Source organism: Lepidochelys kempii, chromosome 6 (assembly GCF_965140285.1).
Source record: "Lepidochelys kempii isolate rLepKem1 chromosome 6, rLepKem1.hap1, whole genome shotgun sequence".
In the NCBI taxonomy this organism is placed as follows: domain Eukaryota; kingdom Metazoa; phylum Chordata; order Testudines; family Cheloniidae; genus Lepidochelys; species Lepidochelys kempii.
This window is the reverse complement of record NC_136385.1, coordinates 38,186,897-38,213,781: the sequence shown is the minus strand read 5'-3', so window position 1 is coordinate 38,213,781 and position 26,885 is coordinate 38,186,897. Positions and strand designations below refer to the sequence as shown.

The 26,885-nt window shown below is 40.9% G+C and overlaps 1 protein-coding gene across 5 annotated transcripts in view; it reads right to left on the bottom strand.

Moving 5' to 3' along the window:
• The window catches only part of USP47 (ubiquitin specific peptidase 47), a 94,696-nt gene that overhangs the window by 67,331 nt on the left and 480 nt on the right, over positions 1-26,885 (bottom strand). For 2 of the 5 annotated variants that reach the window (XM_073347600.2, XM_073347604.2), the window contains exons 1-4: positions 26,611-26,797; positions 5,541-5,600; positions 1,214-1,417; positions 387-500 (exon numbers count right to left, since the gene is read on the bottom strand). In XM_073347600.2, the coding sequence (XP_073203701.1) occupies positions 387-500; positions 1,214-1,417; positions 5,541-5,600; positions 26,611-26,649 (417 nt within the window). In that variant the 5' untranslated portion in view covers positions 26,650-26,797. Of the gene's footprint in view, positions 1-386; positions 501-1,213; positions 1,418-5,540; positions 5,601-26,610; positions 26,798-26,885 lie in introns of those variants that run through there. The other 3 variants (XM_073347603.2, XM_073347602.2, XM_073347605.2) reach the window with 3 other exon arrangements.

The following is a 26,885-nucleotide window of genomic DNA, read 5'->3' as shown; positions in this document are numbered from 1 at the left end:
TTTTAAAAATAAATAAATAAAAATGCAAGCCTACAAAACTGACGTAGCTACACCTTTGCTGCTAAAGATCCTATGTAGTATGCAGAACTATCTTACACTTGGGTGGGATACTATTAAGTCCATTCTGTTAAGAACCGTCTTTATATAAACAAAGCTTATCAAGCAGTAACAGAAAATAACTAATACTATTTTTTCATCACTGGTATTTTTACTTCTAATACACAAACAGGTAATACAAGTTTTTTTTGAGAGAGACTTAGTATGACATACAGGACTAGAAAAAGAACTATAATGTAATACTGTCATAAGGGTAAGGCAGACACATTTTCTCTCTGGTAAAGCTTGAAAGGAATATAAACGTGGTGAATATATCTATTTTGGCTTACCGACACTATATGAGGCTGTTCACCATCTTTATCTGTCAAATGTAGAAAATTTTTCTTCCCTACTTCAAAACCAGCATCAAGAATAGATTTATCACTGGTTTGATCCAAAGGAGTCTGTAAGAATAAAACATCAGACACATTTATATGTAATCAAAGATTTTGTGAACTAGTTCAGTAAGTTTTCTTCTATATATATATTGCTTCAAATAATCTATCATACTACAGTGAAAAAGAAAATAGCCTTGCCATCTATGAAATAAGCAGCTTTTAGTATCAAACTTAGGAGTTCAGAAAGAACTACCCTCAGGAGAAACCAGTGCATAAATCAAATCCTAATCAAAACAGTTAATAAATATTTGCAAATTGGTCAGTTTATTCAGGAGCTGAACCATTAATCTATAGGACTGATTCAGAAATACAATGGATCAAATACAATCATTTTTATACACCTGGTGGCAGTAGTTCCAAGTGTGCTATAACTTGCATGCATCTACTGAAATACAAGCAATTCTAGCATGTAGAATCAATATTAAGAACTTGTCAATTAGTTGTTCAGTAACTGTTCATTCTAGAATACACTTGACAGTACAAAATAGTCAATCTAAATCAACACACAAAGAAATTCAGATTTAAGTCTAGTAACATCATTAATTTGCTTGGCTGTGATTAATTACAAATTTTCCCAGGTCTTAGATCACTATAGGAACTAGATGCAAGGGAAATATTTGAAAACATTGTACAACTATTGTTCTACAAAACAAACTTTTACAAAGGTTCATTTTATCACCTAATATTTTTCCTTAAAAAAAAATTGTTTTTGCCATTACCATATCCGCAACATTGATTCCATTTCCCCAAACTAAATCAAAAGTTCCATTAACATAGCCCACTTTGGAGGCCACATCCTCAAACAGCCTTCTCAGTGGAGTGGAAGCTGGCAGGTTTAAAGTGATACGTTCATTCACCGTCTTAGAATTGGTAATATCTTGTATTATACACAGCACTCTGGGTTCATCAGCAGCGCTTTCTATCTGAAATCAGAGCAGGCAACTTATTCAGTAGGTTACAAGGAGAGATTTTTTTAAAAAACGATTCCTGTATCTCTAAAGTAACAACACTAACTATAACAAGTAAAATTTTGCTACACTTTGCAAATTTAAATCTAAAATTTTTATTTTAGAAGCATGGAAATTATAAAGTCAATGTTAAATGCCATGGCACGTGCTATGTTCTTCTGTAATTTCTGTTCTCATGCTAGCTAAATTATGGTAGAGCTTTTATGTTGTAGAAACTCCTAAAGATATCTTAACTAGTCTTTTCACATTTATGCATGTATGTTTTTACATATTTTAGAAAATCAATCAGAAACACACACAAAAATCAGAGTTCTAAAGTACTAGAAATTAAATGTTACAAGAAAAATTACTGAATTTTACGAGAAAGCAAACAATAAAAGAAAGGAGACTGAATCAAGTGTACTCTGCTCATTTAATCAGTGTAGGTTTAACCTTACAGCATAGTAATTTTACATAGTATGCTTTGTAAAAATAAAGGAATATGAGAACTCAACAGTTCTACTAAACCTTCGTTGAAAAATGTATGTAAATTACCAGATGTATTCAGTAGCAAAATGAAAGTTATCAAGGTTGTAGTTCAGGTACATTTGTCCCTGCATAATTAAGTTCTGCAACTTACAAAGCACATTCTGACATGTTTGTTATTATTAAAATAAAATAAAACAGGGCACGCAACACTAAGAAAAATTGGGACTCAACCATCATAGACAAACTTGTATCTGCAGCGGCCTTGCTCTTTCATTTTTAAAATTAAAAAACCTATATATTATATATATAAAAACATACACACTTAACAGTTTAGTAGTAAATGATCCACATAATTGGCTTCACAATTCTGCTTTATTTCTTTCTTATAATACTAAAGCTGCTTTAGGAAATCTATATAGCAGAAATCCTGTTAACAGGGAATGAGAAGGCTTTGTGTTTGTTTTTGGGGAGTCAGGGGGTAGAGAAATAATTGCCTAAGACAGCCATCCCGAAGTTCCAGCCATGAGACAAGAGACCAAAAAAACAAATCAAGGAAAGTGGCTCACCACCTTATTGGTTCTTAAGACAGTAAGACACAAGATCTGCAACCTACAACAATCTTGGGGGCTGGCTTTAAAACTTCTGAACCTTCAAGAAAATCATTCTTTTGCAAAACTCACTGTAAAATGAGTTAGGACAGGAATTATATGCTGAATGACTTGAAATGAGTAAATCATCTTTGCTAAAAAGCTACTAGTACATATTGCTCTATGCACCATTTTATCTCTGGAAAAAAATATTGGAATATCTGATTCTATCTCAAATAAATCAGGAGAAAAACAATCGAACTAGAGAAGAGCAAGAAAACTCCATAGAGAAGGGGGTCACAAAGTCCCCGAAACGCAAAGGAAAGGACTTTTTCCAATGTTGTGTTTCAATAACAGTTACTGTATAAGAATTGGAAAGCCAAAGATCCACTGACACACTAAAATTAATCCTCAAAAATTATTTCTAGGTTTTGGACTTCCAGATTACTAAGGAACAAATCATATTTAAAAAACAGACCATACCAGAGTGAGGGGTGTGTAGAGAGGATAAGAAGTCTCCATTGTAACCAGTCTTCTGAATTTTGTAATGTGGAAAGCACAAGATCTTGCCTCCTGCAAATTCATGTCAAGAAGCCCAGATGTCTGCCCATTACAGAACAAGCACATTATTCTCAAAGGCAAACAGGTTCATGCTGAGATATTGCCAATTTTTGGTGGATGAAGACATCGCAGGTAAACAAGAATTATACTCAGGCTGAAAATGTAACCTATGACTTAAAATCATCTCCTAGAGAATGGTCCTTTCCTGCTAGAAGGAGAGCTACAGGTAAGACCTTATAATTAATTCTATTTCCACACAAACGGCACTGTAATACATGAAAGTGAGAGACACGCAAGCAACTGAAGTAACAGCTTCACAGCTGTACTCTCTGTGGAGAGGGTCTATACCATTGAGCCTTATATGAGGGACGGAGGCTTGTAGCAACAGCCAGAGTACCTGAAATCACACAATGCCAATATGGATACTAGAGACCTTAAATGCTGAAGTGATTTTTATAGCCTTCTCCAAATAATGCTTGAGGCATCTATCTAAATCATCACTAATAAAGCACTACAATACAAAGTGTCAAAGAATAAGCAATACTTCTACATTAAGTGGGCTGACTTTCCATTGTGAATTTTCTCAGACTGGGAAGCTTGATTTCTATAGTCTGTAGGTATGCTGGACGCATTCTTCAATGCGGAACACTTAACATGAAAACATGCTTTTCACAGGTAGAAGGCATATTTTCCAGCAAATCTGCAACACTTCATTCATTTCATCCTTTCTGGAGAGTCTTATGGTCTGAACTCTCTGAGGAGGAGAAAGCATACTGCAATTGTGCAGGAATGTAAACTACACACAACAGAGAGTAAAGGAGTTCAGCAGAATACCAGCTTTTCATAGATTGTGGGAGATAAAGCAAGATCAGGAGAACAGCACATAGAATAGGATTGCTATTCTGGAGGACAATCCTGCTCCAACTGATTTATGCTACTCTGATACCCAGCTCTTTTCACTTCATCAGCTAGTCCACATTCATCTAACTGGCAGGCTCAGTGTGGTTTGAGGCATCAGGGATCATGTGGCTTCACCTGCCTAGCTATCATCCCAAAGGGATAGTGACAGGCCACCATGTACCATAGAGCACCATGGGACCAAACTGTATAGCAGCACTGATTTATTCTAAACCCATGAAAAAAAACCCTCACCGTCCATTCCTCCTCCTCCCTCCAAGGTTCACAGTTGAAAACAATGACTTCAAATTTAATGATTTTCAGTACGGATTGTTTTTAGGATGGGTTTTATCCACTATGTTCTCTAAGTAGTCAGCACCATACTCTGAACCTTGACTGCCACAATGTCCAACCTGGCAGTTACAGAACTCTCTCTCACTGTGCGCCATGGAGGACAGCAGACTTGCAGCCTGCTTCAGTGGCTCATCTCCCTGACTTCCTTGGCCGATTTTCTACAAGCAGCCCAGCCAACACTTATGAGTTCTGACTCCATGGAATAGGACAGGGAGCGTACACGGTAATCCAATTAACTCCCGCTTGTAGGAAAAGCTGAAGACCAAGAGCCAGCTAGTGGTATTAATAGTGTTAAACACCTAGAAAAATGTAGGCTAACAAACTGAGCTCCAATAATTTCTGTGTTAGCATCTCTGAGGGTGTTGGAACACATGGTTAAAAGTGATCACCAATCACAGGCAGAGTGTCAGGAGTAGAGCTACTAATTCCACTTTACAGTTTGCCAGCTGAGAGTCCTCGACTTGTCCTTCCCATCTGTGCCCCCCTCAATAACCCGCAGGACAGTCTGTTGGCCGTTCTCCAACCCACAATCTCCCCCTTACTGTACTATCTATCTCTAAGGCATCACACTTGGTTCATTGGAAGACTGAAAGTTGCAACGAGCAAAGCACAGTTGGTTCTCCTGCAGAAGACCTGAGTCAGAGGGCACTAGTGGTGGCTGAGGGAGTTCAGAGTGCAACACATCAATCCCAAACTGGTGTTTGAAGGTGCATAAAAAATAAATTTTATTTTATTCAGGATGACAAGTACTTATTACTTTATGCTGTAAGCTTTTAGACAGCTGAGTTGAGCAAACAGTATAGTTCGCCTTCAAGTTTGTGGACAAGTTATAACGCATACACTGTAAAGGCAACACTTAGGAGCCACAAGTCTCTAATTTATTGTGATAGATATAGGATTCTATGTGATTGAGTCAGTATTTACAACCCATGCTTTTAAATTTTAATCAACAATTAAACAATCCAAACAATTAAACAGGTCCAAACGATCAGAGCCATGCTAGATGCTTGTAAGGGACAATATACAATTAAACAGTGAAACTAAATATATCAAAGCTTCTATTGTTAGGACTGCATGTAATGAATTTTTTTAAATCCATAAAACATGCAAAGAATTTAAGTAATTCATGCTAATGTTAAACAAAAGCTAGAGTATCATGCTGTTATTATGTATCTTGGTTATCACTCTAAATAGTTGACTTCAGTTGTCACCTGTGAAAATTTCTTCTTCATTTCATCAAAGAGATTTTGTCTGCAACTCCAAAACATATCCTATAAAAAAAATTAATATCATAATGTTTTAAAAAAGTATAGATGTTTTGTTTGCAGAGAGAAAGTTTATTCTGTATGCAAAGTGGATATGACTGATTATCAGCTTCTTATACCTTTTTTAAAGTTTATTTAAAAAAATTAAATCTTCCAGATCAACTGAAATTTACAGGGCAAACTCTGCTAGAGAATTTGGTTCTACATTTAAGGTGTGTAACTTCATAGAGTAAAAGAATAAACAGGATTAAGAAACATGTTGGTAAGTGATTATATGCTATTTATACATAGTAAAAAAAAATTAATGAGCACAAAAATATCAGTTTAAAATAAATTTAAATTAAATTAATGTAATTCTACTTGTTATTTTTCCTTTTTACAATAAGTATTTATCTAATATAGGGACACTGCTAAACAACTTTGCTGGACTGGTTCAAGTAACCAGATCAGAGTATAGGCTTTTAATTCAGAGTTTATTACTCCATTTATAAATTATTATATTAGTCAATTTAACATGGGTTCATATCAGATTAGAATATTTTCTTTAGCAGTAGAGTAATTTCAGTTAATGTGAACCGGTTGGCAAAAATTCTAAAACACAACTTGTGTAAGAAAAGATACTGTATGCTACCAGATTTGAAAACATAGCATAAGTAATTGAACAAATAGATGACAAGTTTTTCTAAATCATACTGATAAATGTATATTATAAACCTACATCAGGTTATGCTGGTAGTTTAAGCCTTTTTTTGGTGAAATGTTTCAGTTTAACAGCAAACCAATTCCTTACACTGGTAATCTGAGCAGAGTAAATTATATGTGGACCGCTTCAAATTCTTATAGCATTGAAAACTGAAGGAATTCTAATAGTTTAAATTATTAAATAGTCCAAAACAGATACCAAATTGTTGTATTTCTTAATCTATGCCCCACTGTATTGAAATATTTAGCTGAAGTTAATATTGTAGAAGTCTTGGTGTTACCTTTCATAACATTGCCAAAATACTAAGGAAGCGATCTGCAAAATCCCATTATGTTTCTCTCTACAGAAAAATTCAACAATAAATACAAAATAACCAATTTTTGTGGAGATGCATGCCAAGTGTTGACAAATTTAAAATTAACATTTTACCCTTTGAATCTCTGACTAATGGGACAATATATCTGAAAGTACAGTAGTGTGGTGTTTAGCCTGAGGGGGACAAACGTAATAAAATAAATTAAATTTGGAAAAGACCTATGATGTTTTGTAGGTATGTGCCTTCTGCTGTCTCAATTGCATGCTCAATACTGGTCTATATTATTGCATTACATAACATATGAATGTGAGCTTTAGAAGTGAATGCAGTACATCAACTGAACTATAAAAAACCCACCAAAATAAGATTGATATATTAATCTGGCGGATAATTGGTAAAACATATTTTGTATCTTTTGCAGGGCAAGAAGTTCTTTTGATTACTTTTGAAGCTGTCAATAGTTTCAAGAATAGTAATTATGTCTAGCAATCCATAAACATGAACTGATAAGAACCAATAGGTTTAGCAGCAGTTTAAAAATTAAACAAAAAATCCCACATGTTTTTGCTCCCTATTTTTTGGATTACCTGCTCTCAATAAATCTTTACAAGCATTTTGTTAAATTGACTTTAAAAGGTTTGTATTGTTTACTTTAAATTCATAGCTGAATTGTAGGTTTGCCACAAGCCCCACATAATGAGCAGCCTACAAAACATAATTTAGGAATTACTGAAGCTTTACATGCTACTATGAAAATCACTGTTACATTCACCAGACTGTTAAGATCTTCAAGTCTCAGGGCTTGTCCTGCCAGTGGACAAGTCAGAAAAGTTCTAAATGACTTCACTGCAACAGGTTCTGGTTGGGAGCAGACTGGATGTTCAAAAATTGTTCTGCTGCTATCTCCAAGGAGAGACCAAGTTATTTTACAGTGAAATGAAGAAAGGGAGTGTACTAGAGGTATGCCTGTAATCCTGAAAGGAGGCAAACCATTGACAGATTTTCTAAATTGCTGAATCCCTGGATTATCCATAACCCACTGTGCATCAAAGTGGGAAGCAGCTGAGCCACTAGCTGAAGGACTGACAGAAGAGTCACAGAATCCCACTGGAGGAAATACCTTTCCTGCTATGAGAATACGCTCCAAGAATTGCTGTCCATTCTGACATGCAGAATTCCTGGAAAAGATAATTGAAAAGTCTCCTTCGCTAAAGGATGTCTCTCAGAGAACATAAAAAACATCTCTTCCTCATGGAGGCAGAGACACCACAGAGTGAATAATCAGTCCAGCAAATGCACCGGCAGATGGAGCGTTCAATTCTAGCCTCACACCTGCAAATAAAAGAAACCTCAGCTCTGCTGGGTGCACAGAAAGATCTATAAGTTATTGCTGTGAAGAGCAGAGGATCCAACCCTGGAGAAAGTGTCTTTATAATGAACTACTGTAAGATTTCTCAAGAGTTTTTATTGCTTTATAAATTCACTTTATCTGGCAAGCTTTGAGTTTCACTCATTAATTTTGTGAGGTATTTAACATTTTGAACCTATCCAGGAATTAACTTGAAAAGTAAGTATATACCAAAAAAAAAAAAAAAAGTTGAAGCTTTAGGAATTGTAACAGGATAAGTAGTGACAGAGAACATGTATATCTAGTCTAACCTAGTTTCCTCATTCTGTTTCCAATCCTTAGTAATTACTTCATTGTTATTGAGAAACTGACCCCTTTTCTTGATACAACAGACATGGAAATCTGCCACTTGGGTCTTATGATCCAGATCATGGTATTAACTACACTATTGAGAGATGGACTGCTGCTGAAGTAGACAGTCGAACTTAAAAGAATTCCTTATATTTCCTAAATACAATACATTTCTGTGATTAAAGTCACTCAGTCTTAATACCACACACTTACTTTCTTAACTGCACTGATTTGAGACATATTACACAGCTATTTCCTAGCAGCTGAAAGTTTATATTTTTCAAATACTGCAGTATGAATTAAACTGCATGCATTCTATTCTGCATCTGAGAGAAAAGCTATCTTTGATATCCCAGTATCAATTCTAAACTAACATTGAAAAGAGATAAGGCTGTACTGTACATGAAAACTCCTAAACGTATTTACCTATATTTTAGAAATTATAAAGTTACACCTCACTAACACTTAATGGGTTACATAATATGTTTTGTAAAGTACAACAGGAGAGCTACTCTCCCCAGCATGAGGACTGGAGAATGCCCACTAATTTGTGCATGTTTTCCTGCACAAATTCAGCCTGGATACCAAACACTGAGGTCAACTTTCTAAGGTCTTGATGTGCCCGGAAATCCCCCGGCACTGGAAAGAAAACGTCTGGTGCCATGGCATCATCCAGTGACAAGGAGGATGAAGAGTAGCTGGCTGCTCTTGATTCAGTACTATACCCTGTCCAATTAAGTCAGGCTGTACCTGCTCAGAAGTAGCATCCTCCAGCTGATTATGCAGCATGGGTGGCTGTGCCACAGGTTTGTTTGGTGATCTTACCCTAGAGTGGGTTGAAGATTGGGACCTAAAGGAATGGAGAGTGTCCCATGGATTCCATGGCATCGGTGGCCAATAAGTAGCAGGCTAAGCGCCCCTATATCTACTGTGTGATCAGTACCGATCCTGGTACTGATCAGTACCAGACATATCCCCGGATCAAACCATAGACCAGGATCTAGGGGATGAAGGGAAAGTGAAAGAAGATCTCAAACTCGACCCTGATGAATCCCCAGAGTCATCCAGAAGCAATGGAAATAGGTAATTTCTAGCAGAGCCAACCACAGTCCAGCCTCATCTGAGATCCAATATGTTGACTGCATCGGCTCAACGTTAGTAGAGAAGTTGATGCACAAAGGGTTGCTCAAGGCAACACGTTCTCACTTGGTACCAACCCTGAATGAAAATTACCAGTTCTGGCACTAGTCTCATTAGGGTAGCCAGGCTCAAGTGCAGTACCGAGGACGGTGTCGGTGCCGTAACTACTGATGAAGTCATGACTGCTAAGTGTTCCTGAGTGATTGTAGAACCTGGGATCGAGAGGGAAAATAGGTCTGACATTGCCCAGTTGGCTAGGGACATGGTCATCACTGGTACCAAAGTCATCAATAATGGATTCATGCATGGTGCCAGGAGTAGACGGTACAGCCTTGTGATATTGTCTTGGTACTAGGGAATGGGTCAACAGCCCAGCTTTCTCACAGGTACCCAAGGAGCCATAGTGCTGGTCAGCACAGATTACCGACAGCTCTCTTAAAGATCTGGAGCGGCTGTGGTCCGATTTATGGGTCCTTTTTCTTGGTGGATTCAAGGAAAGGGAATGATCTCCCCTCCTGTTAGAGGCAGGCTCTGCCAAGGAACATCAGCATGCTGTGGCTTCAACGGTGGCTGAGGAGCTTGCAGCGTCTTTGGTGACTATATAGGCCTCATAGCTCACTCCATCAGTGCTGCTTGAGTCTCAAATCCCTTGCCAGCAGTGTCCTTTTCTTAAAGGATGTACAGAAGGAGCACATGTCCTTAATATTCCCCTCTCACAGGCACAAAAAACATGCGTGGGTATCACTATTCACAACTGCCCATCGTATGTGTTTGTGGTGCTATGTTTAAATCCTGGTGAAGGAATTCCACCAGGGAAACTACAGCTAAATAACCTAACTAGCCAACCTAAGGTACTACTAATAAACAACTAACTAAACTATTTACAAGAAGTTCTCAGAGACAGAAAAAAGGGGCAGTGTGAAGAAACACCATTAAGAGTGTTTCAACTATAGCAGCAGGCAGTGAGAAGGAACTGAAGCGGACAGGGTGCTGCTGCCCTTATATAGCCTGAGGAGGGGCTATGAGGCAAATGGCACAGCACCACTCCTACAGGTATTGCGAGGCAAATTTCTCCAGCTTTGGTACACTGTGCACGCGCACCTGAGTGGAATATATTTTTTCTTTTTAGCCAAAGTATAAACAGAGTTAAACCAGACACCTCTAACACACTTACTGTGTACTTATCTTCTGCAAAATACTCTAATTAAAATAGAGAGGGCTCCACTTGACCTCGGATTTCTAAAAGTAAATATAAACAAAGAGGGTGCATTCATGCAGGCACTGGACATGTTTGGTAAAGCAGAGAAGATCAGTATGTATGTGAACAGCAGCATATTTGGAGACCAGATTACAAAGTAATGGGAAAACTAGGTTAGAAGGATCATCTGATAAAGCTGCAAAATGAAAGTTTCCAATCCACAGACAGTTTTTACTGAATGAAAAAAGGCACTTTCAAATATAACTTGAAGAATGCTCTTTTAAAGTATAACAGGTCTTACAATTTGTTTTATCTAAAATTTCTCTTAATGCTGTAATCCTCAGTACAGCATATATTTTGTAAACATTATTTAATGTTTACTCTGTAATGCAGCAAAAGTGTTTTCCAACTACTTATCTAACTAAATTTGAAGGGAAATTTCTGTTCAATACTGCAATCAGAATCTCAAACACCCCAGGTAAAATTAACAGCAATTTTGCGTATGTGAGTATACAGAATTGAGCCCCTAGGACATGTTAAACATTTTAAATGTTTTCCAAAAGCCTAATATTTCTATTTTTTTAAAATAGACTTAAAAAACTTAATGTAAACATTCCCACATATTTGCAACTCGGAATACTACAGCCACATGCTAGTACATAAGCACCAGAAGTGGGAAAAGGGGAAACTGTTCAACCACAATGAAGGAAATCCAAAGCTGATTTTCAGAGCAGACCAATAAGAACAATAGTTATTGCCAAATAATGCAACAAGGAAGGAATTATTTAAATTGCTGTTCTGTTTCTCTTAAGATATCTTGAAGAATTCTCATTTCTGGTCTGAGAAACTTAACAGAAACCAGGTGGCAATATCTAAGCCCTTCAGGTTTTATAGCCCCTACAGGCAAGAGTAACAGCAGAGGAGTGAGCCGCCACCACTCATCAGAAGTGGCTCACTTAAACATGGCTTTTTTAGTGATTACCCTACACAGCAAATTGTCTTTAAATAAAACAAAGATTGGATAGACTTCAAGAGTGTTAGTCTCCTTAAAGTAACATTTCAAAGACCTCTTAAGCCAGAGAAAGGCCTTTCTACACCCACATGTCTACCCAGGTGAGAACACAGATAGTAGGCTTATTAAGTAGAACTGTCACTGCACTGGATAAGAATCTCAGATATGAGACCATAGCACCACTTTATCCTTGTCAAACTTGGTATTGGTGGATCAGTCACAAGAGAACTTAAACTTCTGTCACTCTTTATGAGCTGGTCATTTCCACCAGCAAAATGACCTGGCTAAAAAGGCATTTTTGTAAGTTTTGTCAAGACAATATTAATATGGGCCTTTTTGATCCAAATTTTGAAAGCATCAAGCTTCCCAAGAAACTGATGACAAGGGGTTGCAGAGGGTTGTGTCTTTATTTCATGACTAATTGAAAGATGTCAAATGAACCCAGCTGAAATTCGGTTTTTTGTTTTAACACTCAAGCAAGGTATTTTGGGGTGGGACAAATAAAGGGACCTGTTTGCACCACACATGTCCACATCATCATGCACTACTTTGACTTTTTAGTATTTATCCTTGGAAAAGGTCTCAAAAGAAGAGTTTGAGTGATTCTTTGGCCATGAAAGCCTATTACTCCACAAACTGAACGTTTGCTGCCGCAAAATAGTATACCCTTAATCCAAATAAATCATGGCACAAATATAGTTTTGGGTTCTGGAATAAAAGACTGTTTGCCCATTCTTTCCTCTAGTCATCACTGCCTTGATCACCATACTGGATGTGTGAAACAGACAGGTATCCTCAGAGGGGAATACTTTCTTGACCACGTTAAAGGCAGAGGCAATTATGTAAGGTGTTTGCCACACCATTGCTAGACAACAGGAAAACAGAGTTCAAGTTCACAGAAACTATATTTTGAAGAAAAGGATTACTTGTGGCACCTTAGAGACTAACCAATTTATTCGGATGCATCCGATGAAGTGAGCTGTAGCTCACGAAAGCTTATGCTCAAATAAATTGGTTAGTCTCTAAGGTGCCACAAGTCCTCCTTTTCTTTTTGCGAATACAGACTAACACAGCTGTTACTGTGACCATGAGTTGGTTGAGTTCAGGATCCTGACGCAGGGAACAAAGGTAAGCAGCAGGATACGGACCCTGGACTTCAGGAAAGCAGACTTCGACTCCCTCAGGGAACGGATGGCCAGGATCCCCTGGGGGACTAACTTGAAGGGGAAAGGAGTCCAGGAGAGCTGGCTGTATTTCAAGGAATCCCTGTTGAGGTTACAGGGACAAACCATCCCGATGAGTCGAAAGAATAGTAAATATGGCAGGCGACCAACTTGGCTTAATGGTGAAATCCTAGCGGATCTTAAACATAAAAAAGAAGCTTACAAGAAGTGGAAGGTTGGACATATGACCAGGGAAGAGTATAAAAATATTGCTCGGGCATGTAGGAATGTTATCAGGAGGGCCAAATCGCACCTGGAGCTGCAGCTAGCCAGAGATGTCAAGAGTAACAAGAAGGGTTTCTTCAGGTATGTTGGCAACAAGAAGAAAGCCAAGGAATGTGTGGGCCCCTTACTGAATGAGGGAGGCAACCTAGTGACAGAGGATGTGGAAAAAGCTAATGTACTCAATGCTTTTTTTGCCTCTGTTTTCACTAACAAGGTCAGCTCCCAGACTGCTGCGCTGGGCATCACAAAATGCGGAAGAGATGGCCAGCCCTCTGTGGAGATAGAGGCGGTTAGGGACTATTTAGAAAAGCTGGACGTGCACAAGTCCCTGGGGCCGGACGAGTTGCATCCGAGAGTGCTGAAGGAATTGGCGGCTGTGATTGCAGAGCCACTGGCCATTATCTTTGAAAACTCGTGGCGAACCGGGGAAGTCCCGGATGACTGGAAAAAGGCTAATGTAGTGCCAATCTTTAAAAAAGGGAAGAAGGAAGATCCTGGGAACTACAGGCCAGTCAGCCTCACCTCAGTCCCTGGAAAAATCATGGAGCAGGTCCTCAAAGAATCAATCCTGAAGCACTTGCATGAGAGGAAAGTGATCAGGAACAGCCAGCATGGATTCACCAAGGGAAGGTCATGCCTGACTAATCTAATCGCCTTTTATGATGAGATTACTGGTTCTGTGGATGAAGGGAAAGCAGTGGATGTATTGTTTCTTGACTTTAGCAAAGCTTTTGACACGGTCTCCCATAGTATTCTTGTCAGCAAGTTAAGTATGGGCTGGATGAATGCACTATAAGGTGGGTAGAAAGCTGGCTAAATTGTCGGGCTCAACGGGTAGTGATCAATGGCTCCATGTCTAGTTGGCAGCCGGTATCAAGTGGAGTGCCCCAAGGGTCGGTCCTGGGGCCGGTTTTATTCAATATCTTCATAAATGATCTGGAAGATGGTGTGGATTGCACTCTCAGCAAATTTGCGGATGATACTAAACTGGGAGGAGTGGTAGATACGCTGGAGGGGAGGGATAGGATACAGAAGGACCTAGACCAATTGGAAGATTGGGCCAAAAGGAATCTGATGAGGTTCAATAAGGATAAGTGCAGGGTCCTGCACTTAGGACGGAAGAACCCAATGCACAGCTACAGACTAGGGACCGAATGGCTAGGCAGCAGTTCTGCAGAAAAGGACCTAGGGGTGACAGTGGACGAGAAGCTGGATATGAGTCAGCAGTGTGCCCTTGTTGCCAAGAAGGCCAATGGCATTTTGGGATGTATAAGTCGGGGCATAGCGAGCAGATCGAGGGACGTGATCGTTCCCCTCTATTCGACATTGGTGAGGCCTCATCTGGAGTACTGTGTCCAGTTTTGGGCCCCACACTTCAAGAAGGATGTGGATAAATTGGAGAGAGTCCAGCGAAGGGCAACAAAAATGATTAGGGGACTGGAACACATGAGTTATGAGGAGAGGCTGAGGGAGCTGGGATTGTTTAGCCTGCAGAAGAGAAGAATGAGGGGGGATTTGATAGCTGCTTTCAACTACCTGAAAGGGGGTTCCAAAGAGGATGGCTCTAGACTGTTCTCAATGGTAGCAGATGACAGAACGAGGAGTAATGGTCTCAAGTTGCAGTGGGGGAGGTTTAGATTGGATATTAGGAAAAACTTTTTCACTAAGAGGGTGGTGAAACACTGGAATGCGTTACCTAGGGAGGTGGTAGAATCTCCTTCCTTAGAGGTTTTTAAGGTCAGGCTTGACAAAGCCCTGGCTGGGATGATTTAACTGGGAATTGGTCCTGCTTTGAGCAGGGGGTTGGACTAGATGACCTTCTGGGGTCCCTTCCAACCCTGATATTCTATGATTCTATGATTCTACTCTGAAACCTATATTGAATGAAGACTTCTGACCTAGAGGTCTCTTGATTTTGGCCCTGGTACATTCACAAATGGGTACCATCTAAAAGCCATAGTACCACAGCTGGCCTCAAAGGCCAACCAAGCAAAGTCCCAGAGTACAGGTTTTGATCTTGGGGCAAAACACTCCAACTGTATAGACATCACCAGTAGGTTTCAAAACAAGGCCTGAAGTAAGCAAAGACAATACTGCAGCCTCTGAGATGACTAAGATGGACATGGCAAGGTCTGTGAACATATATGCTACCACAAAGTCTCCCAAGATCAATCTCATTATCCTGAATGTAGAGTGGTGACACTGGGCACTTTCATGTGGTTACTTTGCCAGTAGCAGGCTCAGCATTGATGCTTCTTACAATGAAACAATGCCTCATCAGCCTAGCTGCAGTAAAAAGGGGTGCTGGAAGGGTACAACCAAAAACATTTCAGTGATTAAGGTACCCCACTGGCCTAGAGGGAAGTTGTGCCAATGTGGGCAGCACCAGAGTGTCCTAGCATTCAGTGATCAAAGGTGACTCAGCCTTATAATTCACAGATTTCTCATCTGGCACGAGGCTGCACTAAAATGTAAAAGACTTAGTTGAGTCTCTAAGCTTGCCTCAACATGGAAATGGAAGCATTTCCCTGACTGAACTGCACTTATGGTGATGCCTACAAGTAAGAGATCACCCTCACACCATGTGCCCACGTTCCAGCTACAGATGCAGTGAACATGCTCATCTATTATCTTTCTGCCATTTCTCAAATGTGTAGTCTCTCTTCCTCCTGAAGAGTCAGGAAACGGACATATTTGGGGGGGGGGGGGGGGGGGAAGAGAAGGAGCATGAAAACTATGCAAATCAAGAAACCTTGGAAATTAATAGGAATAGAGGCCCTGAAACAGATGAAGCAAGAGTGTGTTGAATCACTGACTGAAAAATACAAATACGTGAAGACTGACCATGGAACCAAAGTTTTTCCAAGGTTCCTGGAGGCTGGCAATTCATCAGTGCTTCTGCTCTAGCAGCCACAGAAAGGAAAAAACAAAAACAAAAAAACAAAAAAAACCAGACCTGACTAGAAGGCAGGGAAAGCTACCAAAACAAAAAACAAAAACACCCTATGCTGGCTGGGCAGGATAAAGACAAGCTGGAGTTGCCAGCTGCAGTTGTGCTGTTCCTGCATGGAGGTTCATTGATGACAGCAGTCAAGAAGGTACTGACTGGAATGTTCAAACAGCAGCAGCTAAGCACAATATTGTGAAGAGAAGATGCAGCTTGTGCTCATGCTACTAGAACCCTTAGAGGCAAAATGCCCTTAAACCCTGGTACCCAGAAGTGAAAATCCTGCACAGATGGTATTTTTAAGGAAGAACACTTACGGGGAAATATTTCAAAATTCTACAGAGTATTACTAAAATAGTTCTGGATTATAGACCAGGAAATTTTTAAAATAATTTTTGATAATGCAGTTGCTATTTCATCTTTCATTTTAATTAGATTTAGCTTTGTCACCGTTCTCTTAAAAAAAAAATCTCAGCACAACCAAAAAACAACCCAAACTATTTCTGCTATTAATTTAGCTAGTACAGAATCCCCCACGTTTTTGTTTTTAACCTATCATGCTATTTAACTCATCCGCTGCTTTGAAACACATTTCTAAGTGACACAAAGATAAATAAAATGCTAAATGTGCACATGCATACAGTGTAAACCTTCTCCCTCACCCTCACTAGAGGGCTCCTGTTGACAAGTAGTGACTCAGCCAGTGACACAGAGGTGGTGTTTAAATGTTCAGGATGTGCAATTACAATTAAAAGAACCTCTAACTTGGATGAACTATTGCACATCTACCAGTCCCAAGTGTTTTAACAGGCCCGTCAATCTGAGATCATTGGCAAAATTTTCCAAAGCACTTAAGTAACTAGTAGCACTTTTTCAAAGTGACTTAAGTGCCTAACTCACTTAAGTGTTTTGAAAATTTTACTCAGTCAGTTCAGAAATAATTTTAGTGTAGCTTCAGGTAGACCCCTGACAATTTTTTATTATTTTACCATAATTCTTCCTATGTTTAAAAATGAGTTTTTCTCCCCCGTTGCTATGCAAGACCACCCATTCAAATGGGATAGCAGTGAAAGTAGCTATATACTAAATGTAATTAAAATACGCAAAAAGTAAATAAAGAAAATATTACTTCTCCAATCTGTTACTGTAGTTGACAGCTGAAAAAGTCAGATTGTTACACCTGCAATATTTTCATTTTGAGCCACACATTCAGATGTGTTCAATAAGAAAAATTCTCAGAAGAGCAGCAAGACAAACAGAAAAAGGTTTTTTAGCTCTTTGTTACCCTCCCCCCCCCACTAAATTAGTAAACGATAGCAAACATTATGTATTTGATTAAGCCCGGAGACACATCTGCACCAGGAATTTCAAGCTGGTTTCTTAGAATTTGGGACATTTTAACAACTGATAAACATGAACGGATAGCACAAACATTTAACTTTTGATGAAACAGCAACCTTAAATTTAATTTTCTATATAATGGTGATCTATTTCAGAATGTAAAAGGGCCTGGAGTCTGTGTCTGTATACTTAAGTAAGATTTTTAAAGCCAGCAGCATACTAATTCAAAATTATTGAAAAAAAGATTAGAGTCAAGCCTTGAAGAAACAAAGGTCTTAATTGTGCTATCGCTAGCTCAGATAAGTAATCTTTACAAAAATAAAATCTCCTTAAGGCCAAAGGAAGGACCATTTGAGAAAGGGATTTGACCCTATGTTAATAATGCAAATAAATTCTATCAGCAGAACCAGCTTTTGGGGAAAGGGGGCATAGATCTACTTAAAATGTTTTTTTTAAATAAACATTCCCACTTTATACACATAACTGAATAGTCATTGGGCCTGAGAGACAGACTGAAAATGCATGTATAGCCTTGTGGTTAGGACAATTATATGGGAGGTGGGTCCAGTCTCCTTATTCCAATCACTCATGATTTATCCAAAGTGGAACAGCTTTGGAATCTATGGGACTGAGCTCTCATGTGCTCCTTTTTACCCTTATTACACCCAAAACCTTTGGGTGTGAACTTGAAATCTAATCCTCCCACTCCAGTTTCTAGGAAATGTGTGTGGTTTACCTTTCTCCTTCAAGGGACTGGCTGCCCCAGCAATGGGTTGAGCTTCCCCACACACCCTGGAAATATTACAAGCACCAATTCTTCCGAGCAAAAAGGGAGAAATAGGGTAGGGCTGCCTCCATGTGAGGCATCTCTGACAGCTTTTAACAGCGGAGGAGTCAAGCAAGGGAGATTCTTCAGCTCTTTCCCCATAGCCAAATTCCTTTTTCTGCCCCACACTCTTGGAGTTCAGGGCCCAGTGACTCCAGTGCCCTAACCTCAGCTTCTCTAAGGGAGGAGTATTAACCCCCCACACATACTCCACTGGGATGGCCTTTTGCTCCCCACATAGTAACTCCTTCTCCTGCCTGGCTCAAGGTTCTTTACATCTACACAGACCATCAGGCAGTCCCAGGCTGCCAAGGCCAAGGGAGCAAGATTACTGCCTACCATCACTGGGGAAAATGAGTCAGTGCTGAGTGGCCAAGAATGCTGCTAGGAGTGGTGAGACACCAGTACAGAGAGGAAATGCTGGGGGCCAGAACTCCACTGTGAGTAAGGACACAGAGGCGCAGCTAACAGGTGCTATGATTCAAGACTCTGCAGTGAAAGGGAACATGAGGCACAGCCAAAGGTGATGTGTGTCAGAGCTCCCCTGGAATGAGGGAGACAGTGGGTAGTTAAGAGTGCTGCCAAATTCATGATACATGGCAGAGTGGGAAAAGCCCCAAATGGAGGGAGTGTAACTGTTAAGGATGGGAAGTGGTGCCCCTTACTCTATGGTTTCAGGATGGTTTGCTGAAAAGTAACTAAACCTGAGGGAGAATGGGGAGGACACATTAACCTCTCCTTTAAGGGATGTAAACATGGTAACTTACCTACAATGTTGTCATTAAACTGTATTTTGGTATGATAATTGGAATTGTTTACTGACAATCTAGGAAATCAAGTGAATAAGTAGTAAAGCAGATGCTCTGTCTAGAAGTGGGATTCCAGAACATACCTAGAGTACCTATTATATACCCCTACTCTCTCTCTCTTTTTTTTTTTTTTTTTTAAATAAAGGGGGAGAAATGTGATGTATTGGTGGTTTTTTCCTGTACCACTTCTGAATTTTGGATGATTTTATGAAACTATATCATGAAATTACTGTGTCATGGAAAGCCTATATGTATATGAGTCCCCCATGAGCTAGCCAGACTGTGTCATGTCTCTGTCAGGCCACAGACAGTGCTGAGCAATCAGACTCAATTATAATATATTCAGAGTAAAACACCTTGGGACAATATGTTTGCTCTGCATGGAAAAAAACACTTTCTCCTCTTGTCTGAAGGGAGGTGGGTTTGGGTGTAATGGAAAATTACCAAAAGGCAGAACAAAAGAAGCAGGAGACCTCAGCAGGATTCTATAAATCGACTCACGGGGAAAGTGGCAGACGAATCATTTTGTACCAGACTAAGATGAGTGAGACTGTTGCAGATGCAGGGTAGGCAAGGAGGTATATAGATTCCCCCCACCAAAGGACTCATAAGGGAAGGGTGGGCTAGTGAGTGACATTGTGTTTCAGATGTTCTATTGTTTAGTATGATTTGTACTCTCCTGTACGTAATCTGTTAAGTAAAGAGCATAAAAGTGATAGTCTGAACAAACTGTGTGTCTTGTCAACTGCTTCACATCTCAGAGGTACTTAAACTGTAAACCAGAAGTTTCACATCTTTTGGGGTGGAGTTCCAGGAGAGAGGTGTGTTTAAGATGCGGGGAGTCTGCAGGGGCATTGCTTGCACCCAGAGGGGCTATGCAAATTTTAAATATTGGAAACTGCTGTGCAAATGGGTGCCAGACAAGAGATCTGAGCCCCGAAATTGGGGCAATGGCTTGACCCCATTTAGGCCCCATCATCTTAAAACATCCTGGGGAATCCATAGGACTGAGGTTTGAATTTCCCCACACATCAATCCTAGCAGGTGACCATGAAGGGGTGCTTGCTAGGATCTGTGACACCCGGTATACACCATGTAAAGAAAATTAATAGTGTAAAATTGGTACTGTGGAGAGACCTAGTTTCAGTGGCAAATAAATAATTATCTAGCTCTTATATATCACTTTTCCTCAATAGATCTCAAAACGCTTTACAAGAGGAGATCAGAATCATGATGTCCATTTTACAGATAGGGAACCAGAGGAAGTGACTTGCCAAAGGTCACCCAACAGGACAATGGCAGATCTAGAGTCCTATGCCAGCACTCTATTATGTTGCGTAGCCCAGTGAATATTGCTCAGATCACTGTCATGGAAAACTCTTATAGCTGTTACAATGAAAGAGCTAACAGTATACAGTAGCAAAAACAGCCTAATTTGTTTCGGTTTTAACTGGACCTCCGATCATCCACTTTAATAATGGGGTACGAAGTTTCCCTACTTGTTTGTCACACCTATATAAGTTAGCATTCTGGATTAGAACACAACAGAAATGGAGGAGGGAATAAAGTTGTAAGATTTTACAGAAGCAACATTAACTAAGTTTTAATATATTTTAATTATTTCCTCTTTAAAAATATTATAAAAATGCTTTTGGTCTCATAAGCACATTGAAGTTGATAAAACTCTGTTGGTTTTAACATATACATAGTTCAGAAATCCTATTTATCCAGATGGGTAATTTTCTCAAGAACCGATCAGACATCAGGGTGACCTCCCCATCAAGAACGTCATTTGTTTGCTCAAGGGACAATAGAAATGAACATTTTAAAAAAAACTGAAAAAACTGTGTTGAATTATTAGTTTCTACATAGCAAACATTCAGGAAAGCCTAATAGAAAGAACTCAGAAAAAGAAACTCTTCCATGCATTTATTTCCATTTCCAAGTAATTTCAAAATCCTCTATTCTGAAACCTTTAAAATAACTAAAAGTACAATTATAAAGAATAAAATCAGAAGCTTTCCTGAAACAAGAAAACAGAAGGAGGTTACACCTTCACAATATCTCAATTGCCATTGCCAGCAATTTGCATTACCAGCCCTTGCTCCCATCTCCAATTCCAATCCAACCACTGAATCAAGAGTGTGGCCAGCTTTATGAGCTGAACTAGCATCCGCCTCAAGTGGCCATGAGATCTTCCAACCATCCCAAAAGAATCACCACCAACATGGACATTGAAAGTTCCACACGCTCAGTCACAGTGCCTCCAATGCCACTACAGTGAGGAAATACAATAGCTCACATATGCCCTTTGCAGTGCAGAGAAGCCATCTACGTATCAACAACTGTTCCACCTTGAAACACAGGTTCATCTACAAGATGGAAATATTGTATTTAATCGAGTTTTGGACTGGAAGGATTCACTTCAGGTGGTTGTAAGGCAACACAGTCTCACACACTCCCACCATTGATCTAATGACAGCAAGTATAAAGTACACATACTTTACACTGACAAGTGTGCTTTGGACAATTCAAGTTTTCACATATTCGTTCTCCTCCCCCACCAATTGCAAATTAAATGACACCTTGTAGCAGCTACAGAAATTGCTTACGTGGGAAAGAAACATTAGGATGTAATAATGCATTTTAATTGCAATTTAGCAGGTGAAAAATAAGCAACCAACATCATATGACCAAACTCCTCCCTGGGCAAACTGCTCCATAGATCAGAATGTGGCAACTATAGCTCTATAAGAAGTCCCAAAGTTAATGGTATATCACTGAATCCTTGCTAAATTTTATGTGATCAATATCAAAAAGCTATAAGTAGCTTGTTTGCAGCATAGTAACATATGTTACAGTATACAGCTACACTTGAACATAACCACTGACTCATACAGTGTACAGGGTTAAGTAGCTTCCAGTCTCCTCAGATATAGGCTGTATCACTCACTCCTTAACAGCTGGAACAAAACAGTGTTTAAAAGTCAGCCCTTTCAACAACTAAATTTGGTCCTCACACTATTAACTCATGCAGATCATTTAGAACTTGGAAGAACAAAAAAACCCAATTAAAAAACACCACAGCTTCTATAAGCTTTGGGGTAGTTAGAATGCCTTATCATACTTATTAGCTAAAGGAGATCCTGAACTCAAAGCCCAGTACCAGCACTGCAAATAGCTAGTAGATAGTAAAGCAAGAAGAGGCAGATAAAAGGAAAACCTTACAGCACATTTATTTTAGATACGTAAGTTGTACCTATCAGATGCTCTACACAAAAGAGAAACAGTTTTATGAAACAGTCAACAAATTCAGATATGATTAACATCAATAAAACCCTCTGAGCCCACAGGACTAACAACTTTCCCACACATACAAATGCCAAACCCACATTCCCCTAAACAAAAGCCTCTGAAAACCAATAACCATTGTATAGTGTGCTTTCCCCCGCCACCAGACTGTTTAATGTCACACACTTGGAACACATGGCCTTTGAGCACTGCATCTGAGGGCTTGTCTACATTACCCACTGGATCGGCAGGCAGCGATCGATCGGGGGTGTGTGTCAATTTATCGTGTCTAGTCTAGACGCGATAAATAGACCGCCGAGCGCTCTCCCGTCGACTACAGTACTCCACCAGAGCAAGAGGCGCAGGCAGAGTTGACGGGGGAGCATCAGTCATCAACTTACCGCAGCGAAGACACTACGTTATTCATGTAGCTGAAGTTACATAACTTAGATCGAAACCCACCCTCCTCCCCCAGTGTAGACCAGGCCTGACATAGATAATGCTACGGATGCAATAACTGGACGAACCAGCGGGCTGGGGAGAGCCCTGGCCAAGCTTCAGACATACCACTGCAAGCCAAACTTCTGGTTGTGCAGCTCACTCTGAGGCCTGAGGCAACAGAGCTCATCTGGTGTCGGAGGAACCCAGCGGTCAGCGTGGAATACAGTCTCCCACACCTTCCACCCAGAAACATCTTTCATGATTTTGGCCTCCTCCTCGAGATTCCCCCGTAAGAGCCACAGGGTCCTTCGATCTGATTCTGTTTGCAGGATGGGAAACAGGTGTCTATATCCTCAATCTGCAGGCACCTCCTCTCTCTGTTCCCCTTGACCAGGTTGTAGTAACCCAGGAGCAGGCTGCCAATGCAAAACAAGCTATAACCCAAGAGACTCCAGCTGGGCAGGTGCTGCTTGTAGTCAGTGGGACTGCAGCCCAGAAAAAAGGCATTCCAGAATTGAGGACCATCAACTGAAAATACTTTGCCATTAACCGCTTCCCACTTAAAGCAAGAATCAGTTAAAATCCAAACACGCCAGACCACCTTAACTACCATGGTCTCACATAAGGAAAGCGGCATCTCCAATCTCGTAGCTGTGACCCATACCATTTAGGGCTTTTACATCCACGCCTTCAGCCGACTAGTCAAGGAAACTGACATTTTAAATATCATCTTGCCATTTCTGTCCCAAGCAAACAAAAGTGGTATTAAGTAAAACAACATGGTTCTGTATTGTCTTTCAAGAGACCCTGGTTCAAATCCCACTCTAATTTCCTGAAGCAGCAGAGGCAGAGAGCATGTGCTGCAAAAAAAAAAAAAAAAAAAAGTGTCACTCAGCCCTTTGGGAGGTGGTAAGAAAACAGTGACTCCTTCTCCACCTAATAAGCAGCAGAACTGAAACTTCAAAAAGGCTCACACCATCTTCTACTTGTGGAAGTACAGTAATGCAGGAATCTCACAGCAAGATCAAGGAAGGATCTTTTGAGTTTCAACAGAGACCCCGGAAGACACAGCTCACCCACACCTCTCTCAAAATAGTGTTCCCCTAATGACACTATTATTGAATCTAACAGGTGTAGCTCATGAATGCTGCAATAAGAGATTTGTTAATCTTCCACACACCCTAATTGAAGAAGGGCACACTGAAAAGTACAACATAAAATGCCAATATCATGTGTGTTATCTGTAACAGAAGTAGGGATCTTGAAGGGTTTTAAGATACCCCCCCAATCTGTTTCTCTCTCATCAAAACAACTATTTTGTAGGTCTCATATTTGCATTATAAAAAAAACTGAATTCGGTTTACAAAAAAGTCACGGAACAGTTTACTTCGTTACAAAGTAAATTGTCAATGCTTACACCATTCATAGTGGTGTTCCACTGTGATTACTTACAAAAAGTAGTGAAGTGTAACTTAGAAGACAATCTGAGAAGAATCACAACCAAATATGTAACTTACAAGGGGATTATCGCTATACATCATTTACAAATGTCATGAAGTTTTCTTTAAGATATCCAAACCCATGACAACTCTACAGGACATCACACCATTAATTATTTTAAAACAGTTATCTTCCTCTCTCTATTCCCTTTACTTCTTTCATACCAAAGGAAAAAAAATCTTAATCTAAAGCACACATATTCTGAATACATTTTAAACCCGTTGAGTTTAAAGTGTATATACACGAACATACACATACAAAAAAAACCTAAAAAGGAGTAAAAACTAAAGAAATGGCCACAGCTAGATTCTTCTGTTAATCATCCCTATCTAGTCAAGTAACCCACCACAAGTGCCACAGGCTTTTTCTGTCAATCTCCTTTATGTCCCAGTTTTCATCCACCTACACTGGCTATATCCCCTCCTGCCTTGTGGTATGTTTGTTTGGTTTTTTTCAACCAAACATTTTATTTTTACATTTTAGAAATATTTGCCTCTGAAGTACAGCTTTCCATTACCTTATTTCCTTCAATTATACAGTACTGTCACACACACTCTCTCGTATCTTACATTTCTATGAAATTCAGGATTATTTGTACTATAAAGTTCTCAGGAATCAAGGTCTCAAAATGCCAGGCACTGTACAAACCAGTAATAAGGAGACAGACCTTGCCCTAGAGAGCTTACAATCTAGATATACGACAAGACAGAACAGATGGAGAAAATAAGCAAATTTGGGTGGGAGGACAAAGTAACAATAAGAGTTAGAACAATTTAATAGGAATGTAAAATCATTTTTAAAAATTAACTGAGCCTATTAATTTACCTGTCAGATCCACACACAGTTCTCAAAAGAAAATTTGTTGAATACCTTGCATATTATTAATGGTCTTAACAGATAATTACATATCACTTTGTCCATCACTTAAAATCTACTCTCCCAATCCTGAACAGTATTTTTTGGACATATGTGATTTACATGAGAAGCATCAGCACAAAAGGATAGGGGCTTCGTTCTCTTCCACTTTGCTGTTTGTAAGAGACTAGGGATAAGGGGGAGACCACCTCCCTCCTTCCCCATTGCTGCAGAGAGACAGCAGCCTTTTCCAGCAAACAGGAACACAATCAGCTGCTAAATCAATTCTCTTATCACACCCCCAGCCTACCACAAACATTCTTGCCCTTCTCCACCACCCTCAAAGAACCACACAGGGAAGATTATACCTTTTCTTCTCCAAACTCCACCCATGAGCCCAGCCTCTCCAAACCTCATAGACAGAGGCCCTCCCTCCTGTCTCCACCCCTTCTTCACTCAGAGGGCTTTCCCCGCCCCAAAACTCTCAGATTGAATCCCACCCTGGTGCCCTCCCACAAACCCACCTACTTCAACCAACACCGACTCCGGCCTGATTTCCCCCCACGTGTCATATGGACAATTTCTCTTCCTTAAACCCCAGATACGGGTCCCCAGTTAACTTCACATAGGCATGGAGCTTCTCCTACCTGCCCATCCAACACCCCAGGCTCCCTGGAACCACACAGACAGGGTTATCCTGTAACCTCTCTTTATTCCCGCACATGAGCCCTGGGTCACACAAGGGATCTCGCTACTCAAGCTTCACCTCTTCCTCCTTTACATACACCTCAAGACAACCAATTTCCCCCTCAGACCTCTCATATGGATACGCGCTCCCCTCAACCTTAGAAAAACCAAGGCCTCCCCATATTCATGCTACAAGTGCCTCCCCCCGACTCACGCTGACAACGACACACAGTATGGCCTTCTTCTTCCCACATAAAGTGAAGAAGTGGGTTTTTTACCCACGAAAGTTTATGCCCAAATAAATCTTTTCGTCTTTAAGGTGCCACCAGACTCCTCCTTGTTTTTCCACGTGGATACAGACTAACAGGCTACCCCTCTGATACTTGCCACACGCAGTGACACTGACAGGTGCCTTTCACTACCCTCCCCGCCCCCCAAGCGGGCCTTGCACCTACACTGCAAAGACACAGCCTCAACCCCACACGCCCGTCCCCCTCAGAGGGACCCACACATGCACTCCCGGCGCACTCGGACAGGGGTTTCCTTCCTGCCGCCACTCACAAAGAGAGGGGCCACCGCACACACACACACACACCCCGGGCCCGACCCGCAGCGGGGCCTCCCCACCGCACGCACTCCCAGGCCCGAGCCGGAGCGGGGCCACCCCGCCGCACCCTCCCGCCAGGGCCGCGCCGGAGCGGGGCCACCCTGGGCCCGCCGCCCCCGGCCGCGCACCTCCCCCCCCCCCCGCCCGAGGCCTCCCTGGCAGGAGCCCCCACCCGACCCCGCCGCACGGGCCCCACCTCTTTGGGGACGAGCTGGTTCTCCTCGCTGGGCACCATGGCCGGTGGCGCGGCGCTGGGCCCGCAGCAGGCTGGGCCGAGGAGTCGTCAGCAGCGGCCGGAGAAGGCCGAGGGACGCGGGCGGCTCATCCTCTCCCCCCTCCACACACCCACGCACCCCACCCCGCGAGGGCAGCGCCGCGGCCCCCACCCCCTCCGCCAGCGCCAGCCAATGGGAAAATGGCCGACGAGAAGCCTCGCGAGACAGGCCGGCCTCGCGCCCCCCCCCAGCCACC